We start from the raw sequence: 13,774 nt of genomic DNA, 5'->3' as shown, positions 1-13,774 counted from the left end.
CTATTAACCCTACACCAGCCTGAATGTTGATAGAAGCCAAGATGGATCAATACTTTCATGCCGTTCTCATCAAATTCTGATCCCACCATCTGAATGTGGCAGCAGAAATGGACTCATCAGACCAGATGACTCCAATCTTGTCTGGTCTCATTTTGGTGAACTGTGAAAATTGTAGCCTCAGTATCCTGTTCTGAACTGGAGTGTGGTCTTCTACTGCTGTAGCCCATTAAGAGATGCTCTTCTGCTCTATTCATAACACATGCCTTTGTGTTAAATTGGTTTTCATCAGTTTTTCAGTTATACACAGCTATTGGGAATAAATCAGACCATGGTTTATTGATTGAGGTCATCATGAGCTGCATCAGCCATTTATTGGAGATAAAATGATGTCAGACAACATAAAAAGATCTTATGAATATGTAGCACCCAGAAAAAAAGACAATACATCCACAAATGTCTTGCAAGTAATTTCACAGCATTCTGTGATTTGTGCAACTTGTTTTTTCCCTCATTACTTGTGATTGTATGAAATGTTAAACACAAACTCAAAGTATCAGTGCTCTCACGAAATATTGCACACAATAAAATGAGCAGCAGCACAACTGCCACACAGGAAATGCCACAATACATTAAATACTTCAAACTTTGGTGTAACACAATAAAAGAGGCAATTTAATGATCAGTTTTTAAACAATTTAAATATGAAAGGTCACCTTACTGGCCTACAGCTGGACAGACATGGTTTCATGATGAAACAGAACTGTACACCGAATCTGAGCGTTGATCCACAGTGAAACACAGCGACTGAGAAAACATGAATTACCCTGTGCAACGTAGCCTTCAGTTACCTGTGCTAGATTAGTGCTTATAATAGTTCCATCATCCATCAGATAGTGTGTACATATACACACACAAGCAGAGAACATCTACCTCTTTATTTTCTTTTGTGCTATTCACCATCTGCGAGGTTCTCCAGGTGGTCCTTCCTGTTGGTAAAAACACAGCGAGCAGCGGAGAGGACCGGCCCAGACTCAGACTCACTCAGAGTGAGAATGAAGCGGCTGATGCCCGTGTTCGGACAGGGTGAAAACACTTGCTGCATTTTCGCCCCTGCAGGTAGAGCGCAATTTAAGTCCTCCACAAGGTGCCAGATGGCCACACGAATGTAAGCGCCGTGGCTCACCACCAGAGTGTGGACAAGCACGCCCTGAAGGCCGTCATCAGCTGAGCAGCAGGGGGGGGTGTTGGAGGCAACGGCCGCGGTCCCCTGGGCGACATCTCCAGATGCTGAAGCTCCTGAAGAGGCAGCCGGTCCTGATGAGAGGTGCTCATCCAGCATTTGCTTGAAAAGAGCTTTGAGGAATTTTTTGAATCGAAGCTTCACCTGAAAGCAACATGACAGGGAAGCTCAGAGAGCCATTCGTTTTTCCATGTAATTTTCAGTCCTCGTACCTACTGTATATTAAAACATCAGAGCTGCTGTGAATACTAGATTTAAAAAAAAAACAAAAAAAAACAAAAAACAAAAAAACAACCTTCAACCAAAAGGCCAAAAAAAAATCTGATCACTGCAGCATTTCCACTGGAGAGATTTGCTTTTTTCATCTTTGGTTTAAAAAGTCAGACTTTGATTTATCCAACTCAAACTGAGTTTATGCAGAAAATATAATATATTTATCTACTGATTTATCAATCAATCTAGTCCAACTTTGTCTGTGGAAGTTCTTAAATTCAACTCAGTATAAAGCATGAACTCACATTTTTTTTATGGATTCATTCATTCATCCTTTCTAGTTTGCCCTCAAACATATTTATTTCTTGTTCAGCCATTCTCTATAAACCCAGCCACGCTTAAACAGAAGTCATTACAGACTTTAAATGATGCCTCCCTCATTTTCATGCTGAAGCAGAAAAAGCATAAGAATAGAAAAAAGTGAGAATGAAGAAACAGAAATAAATGCATCCACCACATTCACAGGTTACTGCCCATAAAACAACAAATGTGACCTCAACCTTAAGGACAGTTATGCTGAAGACCAATTAGGTGATCATGTTCATTTCACCAAAATCTGACCAAATACTATAGTAAGAGAGCAGGACAGTTGTGGGATAAGCTCATCAGTTCTACAATTGGATGAGCTAAAAATAACTGAAGGGGATGAATAATTAAATCAAAAGTAAATAAATTAGAAAATTAAGACAAAGGTAGATAAATAGAACAGAAAAAAATAGTAACTCCGTTATCATTAACTCAATTTCTTTACTATTACCACTGATGTTGCCATTTCGGTCCTCTATAAATTTTAGGTTAATGTATGAAAATGGCCCCTGAAAAGCTCTAGACTGCTGGTCAGAGAAAATACAGGGTGGGCCTTTTATATGGATGCACCGTAATAACGTGGGAATGGTTGGCGATATTAGAGCACCAAGCACACCATTGTTTTCCTTGTGACATCACCAATAAGTTTGATGTGTCACATGGCCCTCTTCCTATTGGAAAAACAAAAGTTGTATCCAAGATGGCAGACTTCTAAATAGCCACCATGGTCACCACCCATCTTGAGGAGTTTGCCCCCTCACATATACTAATACGCCACAAACAGGACTTTAATATCACCAACCATTCCCATGTTATTACAGTGTATACATATAAATGGCCCACCCTGTACAAGCATTTCACTTATTTCATTCATTTCAATATGAATAACAACTGATTGATCAAGAAATTATTTAAACCTCCAAAAAGAGGACAACTTTGAGAGAAATTAGAGGATAAATTTGTGTGTTGATAAGTTTACCTTTAAAGTGTAGGAGAAAATTTAAGTGTCTACTATTTTAAGTTGAGTTAGGGATGGTCATTAAACTCTCTACCCTCCCATCCTGTGAGCACTTAAACTAACAAAGGGGTAAAATAACCACCCAAAAAAGTGAATTAGGGTAGTGTGTGAATTTGAGTGGAGGAAGACGCAGCAATAGAAAAACCACAGATGTTGCTTAACACTGGTCTCTTTTATACCCCAGTAAGAGTCCCAGTATAGGCTCTGACCCAACACCCACAACACTGAGGCTTATACAAAGGGAGTTAAATGGAAATTCTGAATGTAAAATGTCAAAACAGTCTTTCTACATTCTTTTCTACATTACCCTGGGGCCTGTTCTTCGTACCTCGCTAAGTAGGTTAGCCGGATTAGATTGTTGACGATTTCGCGTGATCCTGGATCAGTCGGTTCCCCGAAGCTCATCCGGGACTTGCTGTCATAGCAACAGAGCCGTAAGCGTAAACCTGCTCGGGAGCAGGTTTACTTTATGTAAACAGGATTAGATCGCGGCCACGCAGGTATGTCCGCTTCATTTATACGAAAGCAACAGCGATATTTTTCCACTGTTTCACCATAAATAAATATTATCAATGTAACTAAAGGTAATGCAGCACTTGATCCTTTTATTGATTTCACACAGATACATACAGGTCATTTCCTAAAAAAGGGAAATGAACTATTAACATTCTATTACATGTATGTGATTATTACAGATGTAATTCATATTTCAGAGTAGTAATTGTAAATTACTTCGTGTAATCAAGATGAGAGACCACGGCTATAAAAGCGAAGGTGGATTTGGGAAGTCTGTCGCAGCCATGTCCTGTCCGTATACGCGAGCCACCCATTGCGGAAGGTGCAAGATTGATAAGGAGAGTCCTCAGAATTCAGCGTATATTGCGGGACAGACAGGATCCTTTAGCTCAGCGCGACAGTGTGCTCATTGAGAGATATCGATATTCCCGTGAGGGTATTATTTACTTAACCAACTTGTTGACGAGGGGGTGCAGGACCACCACCTGTCTTTTTTTGCTCTGCCCTTTTCTTGGTTGCTGTTATGAACAAACTAACAGAGTATTACAGGCCAGTATTACCTTGCCAAGAGACGCAAAGCAATCTAAGAGATAAATATTACCATTCTGTAGAATACTCCTGTATTCCACTTTTACTTGTTCCCATTTTCTTGTGGGTCCTGTTGTGGCTCTAATGTGAAAGGGGATATAATATAACATATTATAATATAATATAATGCCATATGATATTGGACAATATAGTGTCATATGATAGATCTACCCTACCGCCTACTGGTGTTGGCCAGAGGGGCCGATGGCGCGATATGGCAGCCTGGCTACAACCGTAGCTGCCTCCACCAGTGTGTGAATGTGGGAGTGAATGAATAGTGGTATCGTAAAGCGCTTTGGGTGCCTTGGAAAGCGCTATATAAATCCAATCCATTATTATTATTATTATTATTAAATTACCTACGAGTTTGATTTGTCAGCAACTTTCTGCCAGCCCTCTCTCCTTGCTTTTGCAGCCTTTGCAGTGTTCTCTTGCGTTTTAATTAAACTCTGAAACTCCTGAAATCCCTCACTCAGGAGTTCTTGCTCTGCTGCCGGAAAATACCGAGCACGCCCCTTCGACATTTTCGCCGACCAATCAGCGGGTTGCCGATCAATGTTTCTACTATCGATGCGTAGCCCCTTTTACGACACCCAGTGATGTCACATTCCTGCGTCCAGCTGTAGTAATCGTCAACAGCAGGTGTGTTCGGGGAACCGGATTAGCGAGCTCACGGTTAGCGCGATGATTTGATCTTGGATGTGTCATTTGATCTTGGATGTAGTAAGCGACGTACGAAGAACGGGCCCCTGGTCTGAAGAAGAAGCTTTATAAAAGATCAGTTTGGAAACAGAAGGGATTACTTAACCTGCAATGTCCTAAAATGACCACTGCATGGCACTGTTGTACAAGTAATGGTCTTTAGGCCAGCTGTTTGGACTAACCTGATCTAAAGTCTCTCCTCCCGGTGGTGTGTAGTCACGGCACGACTGGCCTGCAGCATTCGCCATGTTCTTCAAATACTCTTTGTGACGCCCTTCAGCGACACCAAAACCCTGTGCCAACACAAAGAGCCCCAGTTTAGGGCTCCCGTACAGCTATGTGTAACACTTTAACATGTGGAAGCAGCAGAACGTAAACAGATCTTACTCGCTCTCTGAGTAGCGGCTCCAAAACCATTTCCATGCCAGAGCAATGACTGTTGTTCCTCAGAATTATCTCTGCTGTCTGAAGAAGGAAACACAATCAGTCACTCATACACTGTTAATGAAAAAGACATGAATCTCAGCATAGCCATTTCTACAGATCCTGTGTTGTATTTCTCCATAACCAGATGACATTTCATTAGTTAAACATTTGATGCTGATGGGAAATACGTGTGGCATCACTTAGTCATGTAACTGTTCACATCAGTTATTACAGCTTTGTAGTTACCTTAACTGTGAGGAAAACCGCTGAAGTGGCAGTTGGCCAGATGATAACCTATGACAGCCTCCACATGGAGGTCACTGCTGTCTGATCAGAGTGCTGTACTGAAGCATGTTTATGTCAAGTTGAGTGGAGGAGAAAAGCATGGTAGGAAAAGGTACAAAAGCAACAAACTACAAGACTACATTCATGAGTGGATTGTCAAGAAAACATCCATTTATGGACTTCACGAGAAGTGGACTGAGGCTAGTGTCAGAGCATTGAGAGCGAGCACGCACAGATGTTTTCAGGATAGGAGCTGCAACTGTCGCAGTCCTAGTATCAAGCACTCCTGAACCAGATATGACATCAGTGGAGTCTTACCTGAGCTAAGGAGAAAGATAACTGGAACCTTTATGAACGTTAAGTAAATGTATAAATTTCATTTGGAAATCAGGATCCTGGAGTCTAGAGGAAGCAGAGCAGAGGCTCAGAATCAAAGGTTTTTGAAGTCCAGTGTGAAGTTTCTGAACTTTGTGATGATTTGGGTTTACATGGCGTCTGCTTTTCTTTGTGGTGGTTGGTCCGCTGCGTTTTATCAAATCCAAAGTCAATGCAGCGTCTACCAGGAGATTTCAGAGCACTCCGTGCTTGTGTCTGCTGATAAGCATTATGGAGACAATGGTTCATTTTCACAGCAGGACTTAGAATCTGCAAAAGATCCCAGTTATTTGGAACGTGAATAGCTGCCTGTGTCAAGAAATCAATCCATTGGTGTCCCCTGAATCTTGAGCAGTGCCAGTTACAGTCTTAAGAAAGACAATACACCCTAAAAACAACCTTACTGGTCCCAAATGAATTAACATGGTAAGTAGAAGCCAGGTGCTTCTATGCTTCTCCTGTACAAAAGCACAAGTTTTGGCAGGTTGCTGGTTCAGCGTTAATCTTCCCAGGAGTGGACGTCCCAGCAAAGTCACCCCAAAATCAGACCATGCAATGCTCAGAGAAACCGCAAACCCCCCCCCCCCCCCAAAAAAAAAACCAGGAGCTACATCTCAGACTCTACGGGCCTCACTTAGCATGTTAAAGGTTAAAGTTCATGGCGGTAAATTGAAAAAAGACTGAACAAGTGAGGGGAAAAGGCGCCTCTCTATAAAAAGTTACATCGGAACAAACCAAAGATGACACCAATGTGGAGATTTTTGGCCATAATGCAACAGCACAACAAACACAGCATATCACTATGCTGTGGGACTGTTTGCTTTGCAATAATTCTAGCAGCAATATTTTAAAGTACAGTGCAAGTGGCAGGAAAGCAGGTGCTGTAGTGGAATAGTAAAATTTGCCTAATAAGGTTTGTAAGTGTGTGAACTGACCTGGATATATCTGTTTGGCAACCTTAATAAAAGCTAAGCAAAGGTGCTTCAGTGCTTCCTTTAGCCGTTACAAAAGGAAAGATGATAACTCCATCGAAAAATTCACACCATCCAAACATCTTAAAAAAAAATTCAACATACCTGTCACAGATTGATGTCAATGAACAGTTTCTATTTCATACCATAACCTGCTGATGGATTAAACTATAAACATTATGCTGCTGTAATAAAATCTGCTTCTTATCCATTTGATTCTTTGCATAAAGAATATAGGCTTATATTTTAAAAAGTGCTATAAATAAATACTGTGAGCCATGTTAAAATGATCAAAGTGGATTAAAAGTTAATGGTAAATAGATCAGTAAAAGGAGCTAAAGTGTTGGACTATTTTTCATTGATGTCATCTCTACAGCAAGATATGTGCCACCTCTGTCACAGTCATTTTCCTCCCATGGTGCCCCAAAAAGTGCACCTGAGTGCCTCACCTGTACAGCTCGTTGCAGGTTACTGACAAACACTTTGGTAAACGCGATGTCTTTTAGGTATTGTCCTGCTGCCTCAGCCTGCTGCACACCTGTCTCTGACAGCAGCGTGTCCACACCTTGACCTGAGATCACAAATTACAGACCGTCCAAACACACAGGTGCAGTTAGATGTGAAAGGTAAACACGTGATTACATCTGTTGTTATAACGTGAATCACCTTGCAGCAGCTTTTCCCTGTTGTACTGCGTTTCCCCACTGTGTAGATACAAAACAACAAATCCGAGTTAGACGACTCATATAAACATCTCCTCAAAAAAAAACTAAAACAGAGCACAAACGTTAAAGGTGCCTAAGTCTCCTATTGCTCAAAGTCAGCCGCACAGGCACACATGTAGCCACACAGCATGCTGCAACACCTGACAGGACACGCAGGCTCTATAGGAGACACCAACATCAGCAAATCACTCATCTTCAAGTCAGGTGAAAGTATGAAACAACAATTAAGCCGCTAAATTACTACTTACTGTCGTACGAACGTTAAACTGAACGTAAACATTTTCAGCAGCCGCTCTCGCACTACTTCCTGTTTGGTTCGGCTGCAGTTGTGCGTAACGTTTGACGTCATGACGCATTGCAGTGCTGCGTAACTGTAAATAATTTTTTTAAAATCTCAGCGAGGGCATGGGTGTCCCCGTTTCATTTCCCCTCTAAAAAGCGCGACACAAATAAAATAAAATAAAATAAAATAAAATAAAATAAACCCTATCCAGTCGGAATTTTCCCCCACAGCACATAATTTAGCAAGACATTAAGGATGAGCTCTATGGAGGGCCACGAGTGACAAAATGGATTAAATATATTATTAAATAGTTAATGCGTCATTAATTAAATAAAATTTGAAATAAAAATAAACAATCTCTTAAATGTTTTAAATGAAATTAATTGATATGCAATAATTATTTGCATATTAAACAAACTAATTGTTCCCTATTTTAATAATTTTCCACATATTTAATTAATTATTTCATGATATACTTATTCAGTTTATTTTGGCCTGTGATTTTACTTTAAGCTAATCATTTTGTCAGTGCCTTTCTTTACATCAGTAAAGCATTAGCCGTGTTTTGACTAAAGATGATTTCTAGAATTTAACCACTTTAATCACAAATGCTTCAAACTAGTTTATGATGTGTGAACATGAGCCAAGGGAGCTGGAAGGTCTTGCGTACAGAATTGTCATGCAGCATCCAACACTACCTCTAACAGGCCTTTAATTGCACTGAAGGCGATACGTGAAGAAACCAAGTCAACCCCGTTGTACCCAGTGTTGAAGATGATGGGTGTAAATGAAAATCATGCATGATTCATGCACATTTTTTTAATCTCTGTATCTGACAGCTGAAGTAGCATTTACATGACCTCACTGACCTTTATGGATCAACACTCTTCTTCCTCACCTAAATGCCTCCCCTGACTGAACCAAAGCAGATTTCAAGTGGTCAAGGTTCATCTACTCCATGTTTAAAACCTATGAGACTGAAGACAGACTACTACAATTCCTAAATTAGAAGGTCCTACAGTGGGAAGAACCTCTAAGTAGAGAAGGAGGGACAGCATCATTATTTTATGAAATAATGAGGGTTTCAAATGACTAACAATTTACTTTAAAGTCCAAGGCTCAAACATGTCATTAAAGCTGAGATCTGAGCCCTGTTAGAAGTGACCTTATCAATACAAAGGTGAAGAAAGGTTTCACAAATGTCAGGAGTAGGTTCAACACAGAGTGTCTGCATGGCATTAAGAACCAACTCAACCAAGTCAGTCAGATAGAGATACAGTGGCTTGCAAAAGTATTCAGCCCCCTTGAACTTTTGCAGTTATTTATGTCCTATCACCTTAAATCGTCACTCAAAGACAGGTATCTTTGACAGTGTATGTATATAGATGTATCATATATAAGAGACAAATATTGTTCTTTCATTATGTTGGCATTACAAAATTTGGCTCAATGCTTACATATGTGTAAAATGAAAATTTACGAGCTGTGATAACTGTTTCTGATCAAACGAAGAGTAGACCGATATATTAAATATTCCTTTATTGGGTGACAAAATCAGACCATGTCATAACTGCTTTAAGTCATACAGAATAGATATCAGAGCCTTAAACAGGCTGACTTCTGCTAAATGGGTCAAACTGGGCAGAAAATATACAAACACATAACATCCTTATAGAATATGATGTAACATTATAGATCAACTTACCTCAGGATATATAAAGCATATAAACAATTACAGCAATATGATGCAACAAACACAGGAGTGCTACTAATCCAAAATACTCAAAGCTTCATAGAACTGAAAAAAACATGGACATTTATTTTAGCTCCATTCTGCTGCTGATACATAGTTTATGTTTCTGAATATTAAACTTGGTACTGCCTTTCATAGTGTTTAACTTGAACTGAGTACTTTCTCCCACACTGAAAACACTGGAATGGTAAAATTATTTGAGTTTGTCCTGGTGGATCATCAGGGGTGCAAAGCCTCACAGATGATGTGCAGCAGTGGGTCTCTCAGTCTGTCCTCACTCTGGACACTTGCAGTTGTCACATATGGAAATCACATGTGTGATAAGCTGCAGGATTCAAACACAAGTGTAACTTATAAATACATGCTCATATTTTATTACACAATCAGAGAAAGAAAAAGAGAGAGAGAGTGCAGGACAGACAGTCAGGTGACAGTCTCAGGTGTATAAATGGCCTGGCCTGTATTTATATAGCGCTTTACTAGTCCCTAAGGACCCCAAAGCGCTTTACATATCCAGTCATCCACCCATTCATGCACACATTCACACACTGGTGATGGCAAGCTACATGATAAATAAGTATACACTGCTACAAAACAGCACAAGAGACAGAGGATATAGTGTTTGTGTTATTAAGAGTGCTAAACAAGAAGAGTTCCCAGATGGTACAATGGACACGTGACTCCAGTGATTAAAGCATCTTTCTTTCAGCTTAACGAGTGAACCGTCAGCTTGTTCAAAGAAACGCTAAAGTCCGTTTGGCTCGACACCACCGAACAGAGGCAGCAATATAACATTTCCAATCAGTCTTCAGGAATTCTTAATGGTGCTTGGTGCCATACCCTCAGGGACTTTAATGTTATATAAAAACACTGACAGCTCAATATCTACCTCAGTCACTCTCCCTGATCCAGCTGAGTCACCAATAGGGAAAATCTGTTTTTCACAGGAACTTGGTAACAGCAATAAGAGAATACGTAGTTTATTCCAAGAAGATATCGTCTCTCTCCCATATATAATATCTTATTGGAACCGATATGTTCCAGATATCAAGTGGAAGACAGTCTGGATGGTCCCCCATAAATATTTGATTGTAAATAAGGTGAAAGAAGTCTCATTTAAAATTCTACATAAATGTTATCCAGCCAGTCACTACATGGTAAAATTTTAAAGGGACATAAATACTAATTGTACTTTCTGTGGGGATCATCCAGAAACTGTGACACATCTTTTTTGGTACTGTTCTTTTACACAGAGATTCTGGAAGGAATTTAGCAGGTTTGTTATTGTCCACATTTTAAGGGAGTTTTCTTTATGATGGGAAAATGTTTTATTCTGTTTCTTTAAGTTCCCCAAGAAGTATGATAAATGTTTTTTTATGATAAATTTGTTAATACTTTTAGCTAAATTTTTTAACCATAAATGTAAGTTTACTAACAAAACACCATATTTCTGTCATTATTTTAAGGATGTGGAAATGTACATACAATCAATATCAGACTCCACCAACACAAAGGCTCTCAAAACAATATGTGTTGTATATGTATGTGAATTTTTGCGTGTATTCTTATAATTGTTACCTTTTTCTTTTACCCTTGGCTTTTTGTGTTCATGTTCAGTTGTTTTCTATACTGCATCTGTTCGTATGTTGTATACTCATTGTTTGTTAAATAAAGTTTAAAAAAAAAATTCAGATCAAAGGCTACAAAAACCCTTAAATAGGGCTTGTAACAGACATAAACTCAGTTTCACTGACACAAACAATTTCACAAACGCACAACGTCTTAGCATTGCTATATCTTTAAAAAGAAAATGATGTCTAGAATACAGAGACCCCAACACATAGCGTTAACTACCATCCATCCATCCATCCATCTTCATCCGCTTATCCGAGGTCGGGTCGCGGGGGTAGCAGCCTAAGCAAAGAGGTCCAGACCTCCCTCTCCCCAGCCACCTCCTCCAGCTTGTCCGGGGGAATACCAAGGCGTTCCCAGGCCAGCCGAGAGATATAATCTCTCCAGCGTGTCCTGGGTCTGCCCCGGGGCCTCCTCCCGGTGGGACATGCCTGGAACACCTCGCCCAGGAGGCGCCCAGGGGGCATCCTTGCCAGATGCCCGAACCACCTCAGCTGGCTCCTTTCGATGTGGAGCAGCAGCTGCCATTGGGATAAAATCAAGCCTCATTTGCTCCCAGAAAAAAAAGTTAGATTTAAGGAAACTTACGAGATAAATTATCCTCAAGCGGAGGCAAGGGAGCAAAATAAGACGACAAAGTACATGAAAGAGGAAACGAAATTAGAAAAGGCAGCTAAACTGCAAAAAAGAAAGGAACTTCAAGCCCAGATTCTGGAGAAGGCTGATAAGTTGCAGTTTAACAGGAATGCCTGTGTTAAAAACTTTCACAAAGTTATCTATGGCGGTATGGTTTCAAATGAAAACGATAAGCTTATCGAGTTAAAAAAAGAAATGGCGCAAGCGAGAAAAGAGCAAGAGAAAAAAATTAATAACGAGGTGGAAGATAGACTTGAGGAAGCACAGAAAAGGGAGCAAGAGAAAGCCCAAAAGAAAATTCTAATAAAGAGGGCTTTCAATAAAGCTCAAAGAGACCAAATAAAAGATAATGAACAGAGAAGGCAGTTAGAAAAACAACTCAAAAGTCAGGAGCAAGAATTAAGGCAGCAGCAGGAGGAAAAATATAAACAACACTTACAATAGCAGGCAGTAAAAATGTCACAAGCAAAAAGTAAAGTCTTGAAAGAACTGAATGAACAGCTTGAAGCGCAAAAGAAAGAGAGAAAAATGCATGAAGAAAACTTCAAGCTGAGGAAAAACACAGACAGAATGGTGGTGTTATCAGACAGCAGGTGTTATCAGAAATTGCTATTAAAAAAACTGGCAGATATTAACAAAGAAAAGTCTGCCAAACAAAGTCTTTTAGAAGAAAAAAGACAAAAAGATTTTGATGACAAGGATGTGGAAAATGAATGAAAATAAAATTTTAATTGCACAGCGAAAGAGAAGGGAGGATGCAATTAAAAACATAAATGAAAACTTTTCTTTAGTTCAGGAAAACCAAAAAATTGCTGAACAAAAGAAACAGGCAGAGACCGAGGAGGCGTTTAAAGTTTTAAAAAACGAGAGGCTGAAAAAGGAAAGGCTTCAGCGGTATATTATGGCAGAGCTGCCAAAAATTGATAAAAAACATCATCCAGCTACAGCTATTTTAATGACAAGTCTGGGAGGGCGTGGCTTCTTCCTAGATGGAGAAGAATACACCCAATATCCATACAAAATGGAAAAACCGCTCCTCAGCTACTCGACTGCACAGACTCGTCAGATCAAATTAAAGCAAGAGCTTGACAGTCTGGACAGCAAACCGGCAGGAATGGAAAATATTTACCTTACAAAACTCCAAGGGCCGACTACAAGACAAAAGGAGTTTGTTGGTTAAATAGTCACTCAATTCAAGCCTGTACCTCCCAACAGACACCAAATACCACTTCCCAATATCACTCCACTTCCACCTATTGAAAAATCAACAACCTCTTTATAAAAATATTAACCAGCTTAAAACTACTGTCCTTCATTACATGGAATATAAATGGAGCTGGCTCCAGAGAAAAGAGGTTAAAAATATTTAACCAACTCAAAAAACTACAGGCAGATGTTGTCCTATTACAAGAGACCCACAGACCTCTTAGAGGTTCGAATGAACTTAAAACACCTGAGTTTCCTAATGTGTTCTCAGCTTGTTATAATTCTAGACAAAGGGGAGCAGCAATTTTAATACATAAAAATATTAATTTCACAGTACTCGATACAGTTATAGATCCAGAGGGCAGATTCTTAATCATTAAAGTATCTATACGTGATAAAAAGCTATGTATTGCAAGTGTATATGGTCCAAATGTTGATGATCCCTCATTCTTTCACGGTTTTTTCAGTGCACTCTCTGAACACTTAGATGGCACACTTGTTCTTGGAGGTGACCTCAACCTTGGACTAAATGAAGACATGGATAGGCTCAATACAGCGGGAACTCAGCGTAATTGGCAGTCCACAAATATAATCAAACAGTATATGAGCGACTTTGGTCTTTGCGATGCATGGCGCTCCCTTCACCCCACCAGTAAGGAATATACTTTTTTCTCACATGTCCATCACTCCTACTCTCGTCTGGATTATTTTTTGGTCAGCAGCTCACTGCTGAACGACATTTCAGACACTGAGATTCACCCTATAGCTGTCAGGAATTAGAAAAAAACATCAAATCACTAGAAGAAGCCTACGCGTCCCACCAAGATCAGGAAACATTG

The 13,774-nt window shown here is 39.8% G+C and overlaps 1 protein-coding gene across 2 annotated transcripts; it reads right to left on the bottom strand.

Annotated features, from left to right (window-relative positions):
- Positions 1-340: 340 nt before the first annotated feature.
- tigarb (TP53 induced glycolysis regulatory phosphatase b) lies at positions 341-7,774 on the bottom strand. 2 transcript variants are annotated; one of them, XM_026148038.1, is made up of 7 exons: positions 7,674-7,774; positions 7,531-7,584; positions 7,367-7,404; positions 7,150-7,271; positions 5,031-5,108; positions 4,826-4,936; positions 341-1,384 (listed from the first exon to the last, which is right to left on the bottom strand). In XM_026148038.1, exons 1-7 carry the CDS (start codon positions 7,772-7,774, stop codon positions 950-952), a joined length of 939 nt encoding a protein of 312 aa, XP_026003823.1. In that variant the 3' UTR covers positions 341-949. The 2 variants fall into 2 exon arrangements, with proteins under 2 accessions (XP_026003823.1, XP_026003824.1); XM_026148039.1 differs by lacking the exon at positions 7,531-7,584.
- Between the last annotated feature and the right edge of the window lie 6,000 nt (positions 7,775-13,774).

Source organism: Astatotilapia calliptera, chromosome 17, assembly GCF_900246225.1.
Source record: "Astatotilapia calliptera chromosome 17, fAstCal1.2, whole genome shotgun sequence".
Lineage (NCBI taxonomy): Eukaryota > Metazoa > Chordata > Actinopteri > Cichliformes > Cichlidae > Astatotilapia > Astatotilapia calliptera.
This window is presented reverse-complemented; position numbering and strand designations above follow the sequence as displayed.